We start from the raw sequence: 19,030 nt of genomic DNA, 5'->3' as shown, positions 1-19,030 counted from the left end.
TCTTCTATGCGTCATTGCTTATTGTCCACTCCAGACGTGATCAAACAAAGGGATCAAGGCACTACCCCGTTGTAAAATTTTGTTGGGGTGCGTCCATATTGGTGGATCTCACGGAGAGTGGGAGAGCCGATACTGGGTTTTCACACGTACCCATCAGCCTAACCCCATAAATAAGGCTAAATATTCAAAATAGCACACTACCCCTTTAAAGGTGCGGTTTGGCTTTTTGTTATATTTTTTGCGATTCTCATTACATCCCGACAGCAATCAATAAATAAAGTGCTCTGACACTAAAATGAAATACATTTCGCAGTGGCAGTCTCGAAGTCGCAGGACTGTAACTAATGTGTCCAATCATTTTAAGTTGCCAATTAAAATGACTGGATGGCTACCTGCTACTGTAGAGGGGCTGTAGAGGGTAGAGAGCTGTAGAGGGGCTGTAGAAGGACTGTAGAGGGTAGAGAGCTGTAGAGGGGCTGTAGAGGGTAGAGAGCTGTAGAGGGGCTGTAGAGGGTAGAGAGCTGTAGAGGGGCTGTAGAGGGGCTGTAGAGGGTAGAGGGGCTGTAGAGGGGCTGTAGAGGGGCTGTAGAGAGCTGTAGAGGGTAGAGAGCTGTAGAGGGGCTGTAGAGGGGCTGTAGAGGGACTGTAGAGGGGCTGTAGAGGGACTGTAGAGGGGCTGTAGAGAGCTGTAGAGGGTAGAGAGCTGTAGAGGGACTGTAGAGGGGCTGTAGAGGGTAGAGGGGCTGTAGAGGGTAGGGAGCTGTAGAGGGGCTGTAGAGGGGCTGTAGAAGGACTGTAGAGGGTAGAGAGCTGTAGAGCGACTGTAGAGGGTAGAGAGACTGTAGAGGGGCTGTAGAGAGGCTGTAGAGAGACTGTAGAGGGACTGTAGAGAGGCTGTAGAGAGACTGTAGAGAGGCTGTAGAGGGACTGTAGAGAGACTGTAGAGAGACTGTAGAGAGACTGTAGAGAGGCTGTAGAGAGACTGTAGAGGGACTGTAGAGAGACTGTAGAGAGGCTGTAGAGAGACTGTAGAGAGACTGTAGAGAGACTGTAGAGGGACTGTAGAGAGGCTGTAGAGAGACTGTAGAGGGTAGAGAGCTATAGAGGGACTGTAGAGAGACTGTAGAGAGACTGTAGAGAGACTGTAGAGGGGCTGTAGAGGGTAGAGAGCTGTAGAGAGACTGTAGAGAGACTGTAGAGGGACTGTAGAGAGGCTGTAGAGAGACTGTAGAGGGTAGAGAGCTATAGAGGGACTGTAGAGAGCTGTAGAGGGGCTGTAGAGGGACTGTAGAGAGACTGTAGAGGGGCTGTAGAGAGACTGTAGAGAGACTGTAGAGGGACTGTAGAGGGACTGTATAGGGTAGAGAGCTGTAGAGCGACTGTAGAGAGCTGTAGAGAGACTGTAGAGGGGCTGTAGAAGGACTGTAGAGGGTAGAGAGCTGTAGAGCGACTGTAGAGGGTAGAGAGCTGTAGAGAGACTGTAGAGGGGCTGTAGAGGGTAGAGAGCTGTAGAGAGACTGTAGAGAGACTGTAGAGGGGCTGTAGAGGGACTGTAGAGGGACTGTAGAGGGTAGAGAGCTGTAGAGAGACTGTAGAGAGACTGTAGAGGGGCTGTAGAGGGACTGTAGAGGGTAGAGAGCTGTAGAGAGACTGTAGAGAGACTGTAGAGGGGCTGTAGAGAGACTGTAGAGAGACTGTAGAGAGACTGTAGAGAGGCTGTCAGCCTCTCTCTCAGCAGCTCATTTCCTTCTGGGACATGATGGATGATGTCTGGGAGGGCTGGGCCAGTATGGATGATGTCTGGGAGGGGTATGGATGATGTCTGAGAGGGCTGGGCCGGTGTCAACCAGCCGTGTCTCTTTGATGCCTCTCCTGTCACCCAGGGCTGTGTTCATTCCTTCACCGGTCAGTGAGTCAGTCTCCGCACGCTGCACTTTAGACGCCTGCGAGTCTGTGTTTTGAGAGCAGGAGCTGACGTGTAACAGGACACTCGCGGTCTCAGTTGCACAGTCAGGAAGCCGGGTGAGGACAATGCAGGATGGGTCTCACGAGTAGCAGGAGCTCCGTCTTATGTCTCTGGGCAGTCCGTGACCTCTATCAGCTATCAATAGGTAGGCCTTATATATACTGGGGGGTGGGTTTTAACCAACTCAACTTGGTTACACTAGTTCCTATCTGTCAAGTTTATCTATGCTGATATGCTTAGTTTATGTGCTTAACTGATTGACTTGAGTCTGTTGAGGTGAAGCCGAGTGGGACATAAGTAATGAGAAAAGTAACAAGCCCTCAGGGCTCAGTCAACATCATAGTCCGCCCATCCGTCCGTCCGTCCGTCCGTCCGTCCGTCCGTCCATCCATCCATCCAAACTTGCTCAGAGAGGAAGTGGCAGGTGGTTAAAACAGCTGAGGGGCTCTGACATTGTAACAAGGCCCGCAGATAAAAGGCGAGGGAAGTATTTAACATTTTCATGTCAGACAAACGCTGGAGGGTAATAAACGTTTATTTTCAAAGGAATTACAAGAGGCCTTTTGATGGTGGAGAATCAAAGTTGTTTTGCCAGCGCGCCGGAGCAGGCAGCCTGCTGGGACTGATTGATCTAGCAGCCTGAGGAGAGGGGCTCAATCACAGCTGATGGACCACATGTTTCCCCCCCAACACATGTGGCAGCCCTCAGAACACACCGCTAAGCTAGGCTAGGCTAGGCTAACATCCGCAGACATCACAGTGTGGTGGGAACCACAGCACATCACCACACTAGCATGCTAGACAATTTTAATAGCCCGTGGCACTAGAAGGCTAGCATCGGGCAAGCATCGGGCTAGCATCGGGCTAGCATCAGGCTAGCATCAGGCTGCAGGACCTCAGACAGACAGCCAACATAAACCAGGCCCCGAATCAGCCTTGTGGGTTGTGGTTGTGTTACCGACAGCCACAGGTGAGGAGAGAGTATCCGTGTGTCACAAGAGGGGAAGTGTGTGAGTGGAAGCAATTACTGGGTAGTGTTCTGGCTCCCAGTCCGCAGATGTAGCTACGTTAATCATAGATACTGATCGTCAGGCTAATTTACTTGTGTTAAACGAACGCTGATTAATAGTCTTAGTCACCTCCTGTGTAATAAAGGTTCCATGTGTGACTAGTGACATGTTGTTTTATAATTACTAGCATATAACAGTGTTTATGAGTAAGCCTAGAATTAAACCTTGAGGTATGCGTGTGCTCCCCGAGTCCAATTCTTGCCTTTATCTCAGCGAGCTATCATTGTCTCTTGTTTCAAACCATACTATAGGTCTTGACCTTGACCTCTGACTATGGTTCTTCTTGAGGAGCAAAACCTTAAGCTGAGTTCAGTTTCAAATAGGCAAGCATTTAAAGGCGCTTGGCCCTTGGTACCGAAGGCCCTTTGAGTCCATAGAACAGCTCTGTGAAGTGTTAAGCAGACCAGGCTGCGGAGGCTTCCTGTAAACAAGATATTACAGTATACAGTACCTGCATTTGTTTCAGGTTAGGCACACATGGGTAGTTAGTTCCTCACAGGAGCCATTGGGTGCCTTGTGAGTAAACGGTTGCAGCTCCCAGTGTGCCAGTGGGGGAGCCGTGTGAAGAGACGAATACTGTTTTATATTGGTCATGTATTAGAATTGTGTTCTGTCAAAGTCAATCCAGCACTCTGATACTTCGTATTGTGGAAAAAAAGTATTTATCTCCCTCTCTCTCTCTCTCTCCCTCTCTCCCTCTCTCTCTCTCTTTCCTTCCCTCTCTCCCTCTCTCTCTCTCTCTCCCTCTCTCTCTTTCCCTCCCTCTCTCCCTCTCTCTCTCTCTCTCTCTCTCCCTCTCCCTCTCCCTCTCTCTCTCTCTCTCTCTCTCTCCCTCTCTCTCTCTCTCTCCCTCTCTCCCTCTCTCTCTTTCCCTCCCTCTCTCCCTCTCTCTCTCCCTCTCTCTCTCTCTCCCTCTCTCCCTCTCTCTCTCTCTCTTTCCCTCCCTCTCTCTCTCTCTCCCTCTCTCCCTCTCTCTCTTTCCCTCTCTCTCTCCCTCTCTCCCTCTCCCTCCCTCTCTCTCTCTCTCTCCCTCTCCCTCTCTCCCTCTCCCTCTCTCTCTCTTTCCCTCCCTCTCTCCCAGCACACACATTTTTGGTCGGTGGTTTCTCCATCTGCTCCATCAGTCCCAGATGACCCACACTGAGTAAATACCAAAACACAATAAAAATCTAATTAAAGAAAATGAAAGATAACCAGCCAAGGCTGTCCTCAGGAGGAAATGAGGATAGCAGTGTGAGGATGAATCCCAGCACCAGCGGAACCCAAGTCGAGTCACGTTGGAAGCTTCCTTCACAGCACTTGCAGAAGGTTTATAGAGAATGTTGGTACTCCACTTGTGTGCACTTCGTATAATAGAATTCAATCAGAAAGGGTGACAGGTGTAAAAATGACTGTGTCCCAGGTATAATGGTGGTGGTTGGTTAAACTCACTCCTTAAAGGAGCACTAACTCCAAGATGGACGTCCCTCTCGGCCTCTTGGCGCAACGGTTAGTGTGTCCGACTCAGAAGCGGGAGAGCTCGTAGAAGCGTGGTATCGTGGTATTGTAGTCAAGGGCGTAGGTTTGGTTTCAACATTGGTAGGGACCATATAACAGTGTAGCCTGCATACACAATTTTTGCTGGGGACGAGAGGTTAAAGCTCTTATATATTCATATATTTATGAAATTGAATAATACTAATACAATGTTGTTAGTCTACTGTATCACATCCTGCCTGCTGCGTCCCTCCACTCTCTCGACCTTTGCTGCTGCTGCTGCTGCCCTCCACACTCTCTCTCTCTCTCTTGGTTGCTTGTGCGTCCGTCCACTCTCTCTCTCTCACGAATGCTGCTGTTTCATGCATAAAAATGATTTGATTAAAATTGAGATTTTCATTGGATTTTTAGACTGACATTCAATTCATAAATTGATATATCTGTCCATTGGGGGAGTAACAAAATACCAGACAGTAGGCAATACCAATTGCGAAATTCCACAATCCTGGTTTTACAAAGCTATAGCTAGCCCATCGGCTAGTATTCATTGCGGACACTTACGGTCATTAGTTGTGAGGACGCCATGATGTCCTATTCAATTAAATCTCTGGTGGGCAGCTAATGTATAATAATGTAATGGCTGCTGCTATCCTAATGTTACAGGATGATAGAAGCCATCAGTTCGCTAGCTAGCCAGCTTATATCACCGGTTGATAATTTGCCACAATGGAAAGACAAGTGATGTTAGTTTAGATAACATTAGCTAGCACCAACCTAGCTGGTTTTCATGTGGCTACTGCCTAAGGTTAGCTACTTAGTTTACCAGCAGCTAGCTAACCTAGCTAACGCTAACGTTACTTACAGTTGCGGAGAAAAAGCTCCTGATATCCCTCATCCTCTTCAGAGGGGGAGGCGACATTGTGGTGGATGTAGCCTACCTAAATGGCTGTCAGAATCACAACTGTATGGCTTGCTGTCAGCGTCTGTCTGTAAGGCTGTTCTTCAGATCAAGCGAAAATTTGAAAAATGCAATGATCTATCTCAGAAAAATGAGCCAATCAGGAGGAGGAGGGGTAGGCTAACGGTCTAATATCTATAATGCAAAATAATTGGTACGGTCAAGGTTGCTTAAAAGTTGGTAGGGACAATTTGGGCCTCCCAAAATGTTGGTAGGGACATGTCCCGACCGTCCATACGCAAACCTACGCCCTTGATTGTAGTGTCCGAATTCTCCACGGAATTTTCGTTCCCTATATAGTCCACTATTTATTACCCACAATTCACCTTGATTTCCAGGGAACAGTGCATGTACCCTACATTTTCTCCGTTCCCTAGGTAGTTCACTACATGGTGAACCCTATATAGGGAATAGGGAGTGAGGGAACGAGGGAGCGATTCCGAACACAGCTTAAGAGTCTCACGCTCCACCAACTGAGCTAACCCAACGGGCTTCTGCGAGTTCCTCTGACATCACCGTCACGTAGCGTAGGTCATATGGCAGCAGCGAGCCGCGTCCCTCACCCAGCTAGCTAGCGCAGTCTGCTGCGGATTAGCTTAGCTTAAGGAGGAAAGACATCTGAGACCAACATGAAGTAATAAGCGGACAATGAAAAGATTTTGAATTAAGAGTCCCGTAAAACACACACACACACACAAAACAGTCAAAAATAAACACAAAGGGGGAAAAAGTGAGACTTCAAAGAGGGATCTGATTCCTCATCTGGTGTTGGAAGTGAGAGGGTTTTAGCAGCGGGTCCACAGAACTGGTAGGACACACCAGACATGGCGAAGAACGCTTAAAATACTCCCAGTCACTCTTTCCTTGCCATCCTCTTATTGGCGATTAATTTGGGGCCCTATCATTGACTATCCTGTGAACCATTGACACTCCGTTTTGTCACGCTGGCCTCCACAGGTAGCCAGGTAAGGGTTCCTGTAATTGGCTCCTCCCTACATGGTCCCAAGGAACCAAACCCATTATCACCCGAACCAGGGGGTTCTGGGTTACATGTAGCTTTTGTTTTAGGCCGTCAACACACCATACCATAACCTGACGTGCCAGATGGTTCGCATAACCATCTGGGAACTCTCTGTTGGAAACTGTTTGGAAAAGGGCGGGCACTTTCAAAACTACTTGGCAGGTGATTGGATGAACCATCGGGAAAAAATCTGAAAAGGTCTCTCGTGAACCTCAACCACCCCTCGCTGTCATAAACCCGCACAGCGTAGCTGTTTTTATTTCAAATTCCTCAGAAACAAAGCTGATCGTTTTCCGATCGGGCTCAACATTTTCTTTTATCGGGAGTATCCAGACTATGATTGGCGAGTTACCAAGGTGAGCTAGCCACATCAGGATGGTCTCACGAGGCTAACCATAGCATGCCGTACTGGCGTAATCAAAGTGTGGTTGAACCAGGAAGTTTGCCAGAAGCCTTAGGCTGTCTCTGTCACAGAGATTAGCCTTTCTGGACAGCAATTTGGTTCTGGCATTTACTTTTTCCACCACTTGTAACACCATTTCTCTCCCTCTGTCGTCAATACAGACCAAGGTATTTTTTATTTTTTTTATTTTTTAGCCTCTATGACCTTGGAGCCCCTGAGCCCAGAGGCCTTCTCAGCTTGGGTTTGAATCCAAACGGGATGGATACGGTTTTGCCCAGGTGCAGAGACCGAGTGTTGTCGGACGGCCAAATGCTGACCTTTGAGAGATCCTCCCCCAGCCTCCTTTGTAGTGTGCCCAGGTCTTTATGAGCAACGTCAATACAGCTGATAAGAACCTGCTTTCCTATTCAGACCTGGACCGGTAGAACCGGTCTCTCCCCCGCTGACCCATCCTGGCCGGGGAGGGATGTGCTATCGGCTCGCTGGACCCGACTGTGGGAGCGCCTGGATGCCAGCACAGTGATGGACCAGAGTTGGACCAGAGTCGGACTGCTAACATTGATGAGTCCAGTTGTGGTCAGGTTCTGGAGGACAGACATTTTCAGGAACGGCATTCTTGCGGTCCGAAGGAAATTACTGTTAATTCAGCTAGAAGTGTCTATATTTGGAAGCATGTGGGACTGTGAGAAGGTAATGGAGCCGGAGAAATGTGTCCAGCTCAGTATGAGAAGGAGAGGGGGAAGACATCGATTTAAACCATGTGCCTGTGTGTGTGTGTGTTTGCGTGTACGTGTGCGTGTGTGTGTGTGTATGTGCGTGTGTGTGTGCGCATGTGCGTGTGTGTGCGCGTGTTCATGTGTCAGAGTGTCTGGGCACCTTTCTGTAGGCATGCATTGCTCCCACACAGTACATACAGTGCTTGGTAGTGTCCCATATTCTGCTCTAGATGTTGATGTATTTGAGTAATGAATCCACTCGGAGCTTAAGTCTCACCAGCTCTTGAAGGCAGTTGGCAGTACCCAGCAGCATCTGCCCACCACTGGATCCCTCATGTGAGTTTTGGCAGTGAGAGGGAGTGACTGATAGAACCTTCAGGCCGCTATTGTAAATAAGAGAATGTTTTTTTATGGCTTTTCATGTTTTAATAAACGTTAAATAAATATATAAAAACAGTAACTCACAACAGAGCTGACAAGAAATTATAGTTGACTTTTATCTTCTGAAAGTTCATTTTTGTGCGTGGCTGTAAGCCAGCGCACCTAGTACAGCGTTTGTCCAGTTATCACTCCCTCCCTCCGTTACTGCGGACAATGTTGGCCTGCATTTCTCTGTTGGCACCACAAGAGGCAGTAGTCCCAGCACACCGAAATCAAGGACACCAAAATCTAAATCATCTGCACAAGTAGAGTAGTGGCGAGAGCATTGAACTCCCCGAGTTCAAGACCCGATGGGGATGACTTTATGTTATCATCGGTGTAACGTCTTTAGCCACTGACCCCTACCATTAATCTCATGAGCTAACTGGCTATCCCGCTCTTATTGTGCTGGATTAGCATTGGAAGCATTGGAACTGATGTGTCCAGGCGACAAGACCCATCTTAATGTATCAGACATTATTTCATGTCATATCAATTCACACCTATTTCAGTGGCATCACTAGCTTCCATCCTACCAGTCCTGAACAGAAACAAGCCAGCCACGCACATAAGCCAGGCTTGACCTGGCCTGGTTTGAACATTCCTTTCAAGGATGTTCCAGACCAGGTGTTTGACTGTGTGGCCCTGCTCTGATCCAGGTGAGCCAGGTGTCCCTGCGCTCCTACGTGGGCGTGGTTCCCCAGGACACCGTTCTCTTCAACGACACCATCCTCAACAACATACGCTATGGACGCGTCACCGCGAGCGACCGGGAGGTGGAGGAGGCGGCGTTCGCTGCCGACATCCACGAAAAGATCCTGTCTCTGCCTCAGGGTCAGACACCGCCGTGACAATGAAGATGATGAGGATGATTGTGATGATGGTGATGATGATGATTGTGATGATAATGATGATGATGATGATGAATGTGATGATAATGGCGATGATGATGATGAATGTGATGATGATGATGAATGTGATGATGATGATGATGATTGTGATGATAATGATGATGATGGTGATGATGATGAATGTGGTGATGATGATGATGATTGTGATGATAATGATGATGATGATGATGATGGTGGTATTATTCCATCCAGGCTATAAGACCCAGGTGGGTGGTGGTGATGATGATGATGATGGTGGTATTATTCCATCCAGGCTATAAGACCCAGGTGGGTGAGAGGGGTCTGAAGCTGAGCGGGGGAGAGAAACAGAGAGTGGCCATCGCCCGCTCAATCCTCAAGGACCCCCGCATCATCCTACTGGACGAGGTACAGGGATGATGTGTTCTGTTATTGGATGAGGTACAGGGAGGATGTGATGTTGGACGAGGTACGGGGAGGGATGTGTTGTTGGATGAGGTACAGGGAGGATGTGTTGTATTGTTGGATGAGGTTCAGGGAGGATGTGTTGTATTGTTGGATGAGGTTCAGGGAGGATGTGTTGTATTGTTGGATGAGGTACAGGGATGATGTGTTGTATTGTTGGATGAGGTACAGGGAGGATGTGTTGTGTTGTTGGATGGCCACAGCTTGTATATCACCAAGCTAACATTAGCTGCTGCTAGCTGCTGTAGATACAGTAGCTAGCAAGCTAACATTAGCTACATAACTATTGTAACCACGGTTTTTAGTCTGTCTTCTCGCTGACACTAATGATCATTAAAAAATCCTTTTAGGGAAGTGTAATTTAAGTTTTAGAATTTTGCTACTTTGAAAACCTTATACTGTACGTCATTGACCATATATATATATATATTTTTTTTTTTCAAAATCCATTATTATGCTTTCTTTAAAATTAATTTATTTTGATTCCTTTCTTCGCCTCAGGCCACGTCTGCACTGGACACCCAGACGGAGCGCAACATCCAGGCGTCGCTGGCCAAAGTCTGCTCCAACAGGACCACCATCGTAGTGGCTCACAGGTGATCAGGCCAGCCAGACCCACCCTTCCTCCTGTCCAAATGACATGACCCCGTGTGCCGGGCAGCTGCTCAGATGAGGAGAGACGGCGCTTTTGTTCGCCGAGAGAGAGGTCACACCGTACCTTCACAGACGGGCCATGATATCTTGGCGCCCTTATATCCAGGGTGGTCAGAGAGAGAGAGAGAGAGAGAGGGTCTAGGCTTATGTCTGTGTCTCCAGGGCATTCAGAGAGAGAGAGAGAGAAAGAGAGAGAGAGAGGGTCTAGGCTTATGTCTGTGTCTCCAGAGCATTCAGAGAGAGAGTGAGAGGATCTAGGCTTATATCTGTGTCTCCAGGGCATTGAGAGAGAGAGAGAGAAAAAGAGAGAGAGAGAGAGAGAGAGAGGGGGTCTAGGCTTATGTCTGTATCTCCAGCGCATTGAGAGAGAGAGAGAGAGAGAGAGAGAGAGAGAGAGAGAGAGAGAGGATCTAGGCTTATATCTGTGTCTCCAGAGCATTCAAAGAGAGAGAGAGAGAGAGGGTCTAGGCTTATATCTGTGTCTCCAGGGCATTCAGAGAGAGAGAGGGAGAGAGAGAGAGAGAGAGGGAGGATCTAGGCTTATATCTGTGTCTCCAGAGCATTCAGAGAGAGAGAGAGAAAGAGAGAGAGACAGAGAGAGAGAGAGAGAGAGAGAGAGAGAGAGGGTCTAGGCTTATATCTGTGTCTCCAGAGCATTGCACCATAGAAGGTGTCAGACATGCTTTCTTCAGCAGCTCCAAAGCCCTGACGTCTGATCCGGCAGATAAACTCATCCATTCACAGTCTTCAATAGAGCCATCTGTGGACGGTCCGGACCCCTGATTAAATGCATCAGCGTGTCCTTAAAGCCTTAAAACCAATGTCCTCAAAGTGTCCCTACGTAGAGTTCTCTTTGAAGAAGTAGGTGTCAGTGTGTGTCTGGTAGCTCACCTCTCCCAAAGGCAAACATAATGTTTGAACATGTTTTTTTTGTGTATTTTTACGAGGCAGATCAACACTCTTGCATCCTGTCATCTGTGCTCCGTCTCTCCTACTGATTCTTGACTTCTTTCTTCATCCCCTTTGTCCTTTTTTCTCTCCTCCTCCTCGTTTTTGCAATCTCTCTACCCGCCCCCCCCCTCCCCCTCTTATTTTCACCCCCTCCTTCCTGTCCTTCTCTTTCAACCCCAGTGTTCTCTCTCTCTCTTCGTGACCCACGTCTGGTTTAATGATCTGTTTGTTTCTCGTCGTCCCTCTGTGCCGTTCTCTGGTCGTGTCTCTCTGACTGAGCGCTGGAAACGCCTGGTGATCAGATCAAATACATCCATTTTGGTGATTACATACTGTAATGCACCAAAATTCTTACATTTTCTTCATTAAAAAAAAAGTGCAACACCCGCATTCTGTAATAACCGAGGTTATTATTATTATGTAACAACTTATTACAAAATGCGTCAAAGTTTATTACAGATTGCGTTCAAGAATGTTTTTACATGCGCTACAAGCCTGATCCCACTTTCATCCGCTCATACTGATACTGAGGATCAACTTTGATCTGGGATCAATACAGTCGCCCTGTCTTGTTTGAAGATCAAGGGGATTGTGTGTGTGTGTGTGTGTGTGTGTGTGTGTGTGTGTCATACACGTGTGTACGGCAGCACCTGACGGGAGTCACTTTTTGTACAGTATCGTTGTATCGTTTGCCATCTACGTTGTGTTTTTGTTTCAGACTGTCCACCATCGTGGCCGCTGACCAGATCCTGGTGATTGACGCGGGTCAGATAGCGGAGAGAGGGAGGTGAGTAGTTACAGCGCGGGTACACGACCCGGCGCCACGTCATGGACCTCATCCACACCTGAGGGGCGTCCCTGAGAGGCAGCCAGGTCTGAGAGGCAGCGTCCTGAGAGGCAGCATCCCTGAGAGGCAGCCTGGTCTAAGAGGCAGCCTGGTCTAAGAGGTAGCAAGGTCTAAGAGGCAGCATCCTGAGAGGCAGCCAAGTCTTAGAGGCAGCATCCCTGAGAGGCAGCCAGGTCTGAGAAGCAGCGTCCTGAAAGGCAGCGTCCTGAGAGGCAGCCAGGTCTAAGAGACAGCGTCCTGAGAGGCAACGTCCTGAGAGGCAGCCAGGTCTAAGAGGCAGCGTCCTGAGAGGCAGCCAGGTCTGAGAGGCAGCGTCCTGAGAGGCAGTCAGGTCTTAGAGGCAGCGTCCTGAGAGGCAGCGTCCTGAGAGGCAGCCAGGTCTGAGAGGCAGCGTCCTGAGAGGCAGCCAGGTCTGAGAGGGAGCCAGGTCTGAGAGGCAGCGTCCTGAGAGGCAGCCAGGTCTGAGAGGGAGCCAGGTCTGAGAGGCAGCGTCCTGAGAGGCAGCCAGGTCTGAGAGGGAGCCAGGTCTGAGAGGCAGCGTCCTGAGAGGCAGCCAGGTCTGAGAGGCAGCGTCCTGAGAGGCAGCCAGGTCTGAGAGGCAGCCAGGTCTGCGTGGGAACAAGAGGCCGGCTGGAAGGAAAGTGTGTCTTGAGTGGTGGTGTTCTGTTATCTCCGGATCAGCAGTGACCTCAGGCTGTGTGTCTGTGTGTGTGTGTGTGTGCGTGTGTGTGTGTGTGTTTGCGCGCGTGTGTGTGTGTGTGTGTGTGTGTGTTTGCGCGCGTGTGTGTGTGTGTGTGTGTGTGTTTGCGTGTGTGTGTGTGTGTGTGTGTCTGTGTGTGCGTGTGTGTGTGTGTTTGCGCGTGTGTGTGTGTGTTTGCGCGTGTGTGTGTGTGTGTGTGTGTGTGTGTGTGTGTGTGTGTGTGAGAAGGATGTCTAACGCCACAGCTCCTATATCAAAGGCAGCATGGGCCAGTTGAGTGTGGCTTCCTGTGGGTGAGCCAGGTGAATGGACGGAGACCATTAGTGAGGGAGTGACCGCCCCGGGGCGCACAGAGAGACCACTGGACCGTAGGGGACAAGGCAAGGGTCTGCCTGGTCACAGGGAACACTCACACACCGTCTACGAGAAGAGACGCGCACACACACACACACACACACACATCCGTACCCCTGCAGGCGCAGGGATGTAACCCCACTCCCAGTACCATTCAACTCTGATTGACACTGTGATGTAAACACACACACACACACACATTTTAACCCGGAGGGACTGCTCAGGCTAAACACACACCCATGAACTCACTCACACACACACACACACACACACACACACACAAAGATGGATATCTCTGGAGGGGGAGGAGAGGAAGTGCAGGGAAGGGCCTTCAGAAAACGGCCATTTATTGAATTAAAACCACCTTGTCTTGTCCTCACCTGCCCCAACAGGTGTTGGTGGACTAACAAGAATGCCTCAAAAAGCTGTCTGAGAAAAGATGCCCCCCCCCCCCCTCCCCCCTCACACACACACACAAACCCACCAATCAGGTTTCTACTCATTCAACGTTGAACGTCTTGAAGTTAGTGAGCGTTTGAAGCAGGATCTTTCCTGAGTGTCCCAGGGTCCTAAGAGCAAGTCCCAGTGTGATACTCCATTATGAGGACAGCCTGTCTTCCACTGGGAGAAACGCCTCTTTAACGAACTGACAGGGGGTCTGGAGAGCTCTTTTCTTGCCCGAGTGTTTTTATTTACACGACATTACAGTCATTTAGCGCTTTTAATCAAAGCGACTTAAAATAAGTGCACTCAGCGTAGGTAGTCAAGTGTACTTCTACTCGCCAGAACTCATTAGAGCTTCTCTTTCTAAAGAAGCTTCTAAGAACCTGATCTAGTGATAAAGAAAAAGTACAAGGACACCCAAGTACAAAATTCAGTTAAAGTTCTTTGTGTTTAAGGAGCTTGTGATGTTAACTGGAAACCAGCATTGAATATCTCCATCCCTCCCTTCCTCCATCCCTCCCTCTCTCTCTCTCCCTCTCTCTCCCTCCCTCTCTCTCTCTCCCTCCCCCCCTCCCTCCCTCCCTCCCTCTCTCTCCCTCACTCTCTCTCCCTTCCTCTCTCTCTCTCTCCCTCCCCCTCTCTCTCTCTCCCTCCCTCTGCCCCCCTCCCTCCCTCTCTCTCTCTCTCTCTCTCTCTTTCTCTGTCCAGGCACGATGAGCTGCTGTCTCAGGGAGGTCTGTATGCAACAATGTGGCTGAAACAACAGCAGAACCAGGACTCTGACCTCACAGACCTACCACAGAAGAACCAGGACCCTGAACACACAGACCTACCACAGAAGAACCAGGACCCTGAACAAACAGACCTACCACAGAAGAACCAGGACCCTGAACACACAGACCTAACACAGAAGAACCAGGACCCTGAACACACAGACCTACCACAGAAGAACCAGGACCCTGAACACACAGACCTACCACAGAAGAACCAGGACTCTGACCTCACAGACCTACCACAGAAGAACCAGGACCCTGAACACACAGACCTACCACAGAAGAACCAGGACCCTGAACAAACAGACCTACCACAGAAGAACCAGGACCCTGAACACACAGACCTAACACAGAAGAACCAGGACTCTGACCTCACAGACCTACCACAGAAGAACCAGGACCCTGAACACACAGACTGACCACAGAAGAACCAGGACCCTGAACACACAGAACGACCACAGAAGAACCAGGACCCTCCCTCTGACCACCAATGGCCTCTCCCGTTCCCTCAGGCAGCTCGTATTCCTCCCTAGTGTGTGTTTTGAAAAGAAACAGTGAAAAACAGACTGATGCTGCGTCATCACCACTGAATCTAGTGTTTTATTCATCAACACCTCGTCTGCTTACAGTACGAAATACGTGAACACTTACAGCCATCCGCCGTTCAAGTACATCGCAATAAATACAAACATACCTACTGTATGTACAAAATTTAATTTATTTCCCAATATGTACATCTGCTTACACAAGTTATACTTTAAAATACACAGAAAAGGAGGATTGTTTAAACCATGTTACTTCATACAGTCATTAAGCAGTACAGGACAAACATATTTACAGAGCAGAGGACACACTTGTTCTGTTTTTCCCTTTTAGATTACACAAAGTATTCATTGTTGTGAGGGGCTACGGAAATTATAGATTGGGGGGGGGGGGGGGGGGTTGGCTGTGTTGGGATCACTATTAAGTCATTCTCACTATAGATATGAGATATATATATGAGATATATAGATATATAGATATATATCACTATTGATATATGCCTCAACACTAGGATGTGATGCATACAGGATGCAGTGTCACTGGGGTGAGAGGTTGCTCTCCTGACCAGAACCTGGGAGCTGAGGTGAACTGGACCGACCGCTCTGGCCCCTGCTAGTGAGACTGGACTGGACTGAGCGCTCTGGCCCCTGCTAGTGAGACTGGACTGGACCGAGCGCTCTGGCCCCTGCTAGGGAGACTGGACTGGACCGAGCGCTCTGGCCCCTGCTAGGGAGACTGGACTGGACTGGACCAAGTGCTCTGGCCCCTGCTAGGGAGACTGGACTGGACTGAGCGCTCTGGCCCCTGCTAGGGAGACTGGACTGGACTGGACCGAGCACTCTGGCCCCTGCTAGTGAGACGGGCTGCGGTAGAACCAGCGCCGTGGTCAGGAGAGCTGAGACGGGCCGGCGCTATGCAGCCTCATCATTAAACCATGGGCCCCGGGGCCTCCACGCCACGCCCGCCCCGCGCCAGCCCGGCATGACGGGAGATTCATCCTGAAATGTTCAAGTGGGCGTGAGGTGGCGGCGTCCGCGTGAGCGCCGACCCGCACGGAGCAGCGGGGCCCTGGAGGCGCCCGTGTCCCCCGCGTGAACCCGCCCTGCGTCTGCGCCGCTACGATGGCGGGTGGCAGCGGCGTCCTCCCCCCCCCCTCCCTCCCACACGGTTGCTGTCACCAGCGCTAAGGTAGCGAGGGGTCAGAGTGAGGACAACGCCGACGTCACGCACACATCTCCTGGCTGACCTTAACATGCTGTCGTGTTTCTTACTTCAACGTACAGTACTGAACACTCTCTTACTGTCGGGGGGGGGGGCGGGGTTATCTGGGAGTGTTGGGTGTGTCACAGGGGCTCTGCAGGACTGGAATGCGTCTTCTAAATGACTGAATTGCGATTGTAAATCGAATGCTTTGGCAGCGTTTGTGGGACGTGAAAAAGACAGACTTATAAAGGCTCACGACGGGACACTCGAGATGAAAAAACAAGAAAAGAATCGACATTTTTATGCGTGTACAGTATGCGTGCGTGCGTGTTTGTGTGTAAATGCGTGAGCGCGTCGTCTGCGTCGCATATCGTCTCAGTTCTTCCGGTCCAGCGCCCTCTGGTGGCGATTCTGGTACCAGAGGGCGGTGGGGAGGTTCTGACAGCCCATGAACTCCCTCCTCATCTCCGCCTCCGTGAGGGGCGGGGTGGCGTGGCACGGCGCCCCCGCCAGCGTCACGTTCAACAGGCCGGCCTTGGCGTCCAGGGGGAGGGGCATCCCCACGCCCTGGGGACAGACGATTGGAGGAGGATGAAAAGGAATGACGCACACAGCACCGTGCGGCGGTTCAAATCCCTACAGTATCTGCTTAATATGCATAGATACCTTTTTTTTATTTTTTTATTTGACCTTTATTTAACCAGGAAAAGGGGGGTCTCATTGAGATTAAAAATCTTGTTTACAAGAGGGTCCTGGCCAAGACGGTTTCAAAACATAAAACAACAAATTACAAAATAAACAAGGAAGGACAGTTTACAACATTCATCATCACTTGAAACATCTGCTAAATTCCTACGCAGCCTTATTCATGGTTATGGATCCTCACGCCAGGTGATGAAGCCTTAATGGGCGTGGTAGCGCTACGTACCTTTCTAAGGTGGTCGATGAGGCACTGGGCAGGGTGCAGGGAGGCCCAGTGCTCGGCCATGTCCTCCCAGGGAAGGTTGTTGAGCAGGACCACGTTGGGGTGCTTGGGGGACCCCTGCAGCCTCTTGCTGAGGGCCCCGCTGTAGGTCTGCTCCACGAACAGCAGCACCCTGCTGGCTCTGCACCCCGCTAGGTCGGCCAACAGCTCCCCAACGGAGTAGCGCTCCTTCAGGTCTGCCTGGGGGGTGGGGGTGGCGGGTGGGTGGGGGGGGGACATTCACAACCAAGCTCAGTCAACCAGTAGGTTGTGAACGGGACTGAGAAATAATGTATGTGTGTGTGGAGAGTAATGGTTTATAGATCTCAGGATGAATGAGCTGCCCGTGTGGGTGGGCCTTGGTCTTAAAGAGGACCGTGGTACAACTCACATGGGATATACAGTACTATGCTATTACAATATGAAGTGGGCTTACATACCAACATGCATTCCTTCCATATTGTGGGCTATTCTTCCCCAGTTGATATTAACCATGGGGCATGGTTTAAATGTTACACTACAGAATTCTGTTTACGTCACAAATCACAGCATGAACATCTAAATTAGAGTTTCAGTTTGACAACTACACATTTTTTGAGCTATCTGTTTCTGGATTATTGTGTCTAGATTAGTCTCTAGATTATTGTGTTTTGAGCACTTGACATTTTTCAATATATTAGATTTTTCCTGATTTCCATTTTGCAATGCAATTTGCAATCTGACTTACGGAAGATATAAATGAATTAAATTAGTATTGTGTTCTTGCTGGCATAATTAGTCATGGTCTATAGCTATAGCATTTTTTACCATGGACTTTTTGAGTTTCTTGACAAATGCAAAAAAAAGCATAATACCAATGATTATAATCCTTGATCCAGTATGACCGCTAATCAATAAATAGATTTGGAGAGCAGCCCCCCTCCACCAGGGGATTTCTCTGACTGGTCTTTGGAGATCCTGTGTGGTCTTTGTCTCTGGGGAGCGGTCTTTCATCCCTGCATGCCTGTCTACCAGCCTACATGTCTGTCTGACTGCCTGCCTACCTGTCTATCTGCCTACCTGTCTGTCTGACTGTCTGACTGCCTATCCGCCTTTCTGTCTATCTGCCTATCTGTCTATCTGCCTATCTGTCTACCAGCCTACCTGTCTGTCTGACTGCCTGCCTTCCTGTCTATCTGCCTTCCTGTCTGTCTGTCTGTCTGCCTGTATATCTGCCTACCCATCTGACTGCCTGCCTACCTGTCTGTCTACCTGTCTGTCTGACTGCCTATCTGCCTTCCTGTCTACCCGTCTGTCTGCCTGTATATCTGCCTGTATATCTGCCTACCCGTCTGACTGCCTGCCTTCCTGTCTATCTGCCTGCCTGTCTGTCTGACTGCCTATCTGCTTTCCTGTCTGTCTGCCTGTCTGTCTGACTGCCTATCTGCCTTCCTGTCTATCTGTCTGTCAGACTGCCTGTCTATCTGCTTGTCTGCCTGCCTGCATGTCTGTCTGCCTTCTTCTCGGAGCACCTGCCACCCCGTCCGTCCGTCTGTCTGCCTGTCTGTCTGTCTGTCTGTCTGTCCAGGGCTCCTAGTCTGAATCTCTCTATTGTTACCTAGAGGAAGGGATTACTGCTCATCCCAGCCTCAGTCTCTGCTGCACTCACAGCATATGGCTGGGATTAGGATTATCAGGACCCACACCTCTGGACAGGAGGGGGGGGGGAGAGCCGGGGTCCGGGGGGCAAGACTGGACAGAAGGGGGAAAAAGAGGAGTGCAGCTGAAAGAAGGGAACGGCATGTTATGAAACAATGGCGTGTATCAGGGTGGGAGCGCTAGCAGGGAGATGAAAGACATGAAGAGAGAGCGCGGGGGTGGGCGGGAGGTCTCTCCAGGTCCTGAGAGGTTAGGACGAGGGCGTGTGTGTGCGCGTGTGTGTGCGTGTGTGTGCGCGTGTGTGCGCACGCGGTGAGATGGAGTTGTTTCTGCGATAGTCACATTGCAAGCTTAAGGAGGCGCCGACCGAATTTCCTCCATGTCATTTTAGCTAAGCTCCTCCGCTGTTGACAATGCTCAAACGTCCCCAATCCTTGAGCCAGGCAGGGTGGCGATGCTGGGAGGGGTGGAGTCGAAGCTTGCTGTGGGCTCACTCTGGATGTCAGAGATACACACAGATAGGGCCGGATAATTTCTCACACACACACACACACGTACACACACGTACACACACACACACACACACGTACACATA

General features: G+C 49.8%; 1 protein-coding gene across 1 annotated transcript in view; it reads left to right on the top strand.

Moving 5' to 3' along the window:
- The window catches only part of LOC311312962 (ATP-binding cassette sub-family B member 6-like), a gene marked incomplete at both ends in the record, with an annotated part of 41,490 nt that extends 26,984 nt beyond the window's left edge, over positions 1–14,506 (top strand). The window contains 5 exons of the mRNA XM_084442970.1: positions 8,690–8,864; positions 9,195–9,307; positions 9,866–9,960; positions 11,688–11,756; positions 14,023–14,506. Of these exons, the coding sequence (XP_084299096.1) occupies positions 8,690–8,864; positions 9,195–9,307; positions 9,866–9,960; positions 11,688–11,756; positions 14,023–14,506 (936 nt within the window). The remainder of the gene's footprint in view (positions 1–8,689; positions 8,865–9,194; positions 9,308–9,865; positions 9,961–11,687; positions 11,757–14,022) is intronic.
- Between the last annotated feature and the right edge of the window lie 4,524 nt (positions 14,507–19,030).

Source organism: Borostomias antarcticus (assembly GCF_949987555.1).
Source record: "Borostomias antarcticus genome assembly, chromosome: 9".
Lineage (NCBI taxonomy): Eukaryota > Metazoa > Chordata > Actinopteri > Stomiiformes > Stomiidae > Borostomias > Borostomias antarcticus.
Note: the sequence above shows the minus strand (reverse complement) of the source record. Positions and strands in the feature narration are given on the sequence as shown.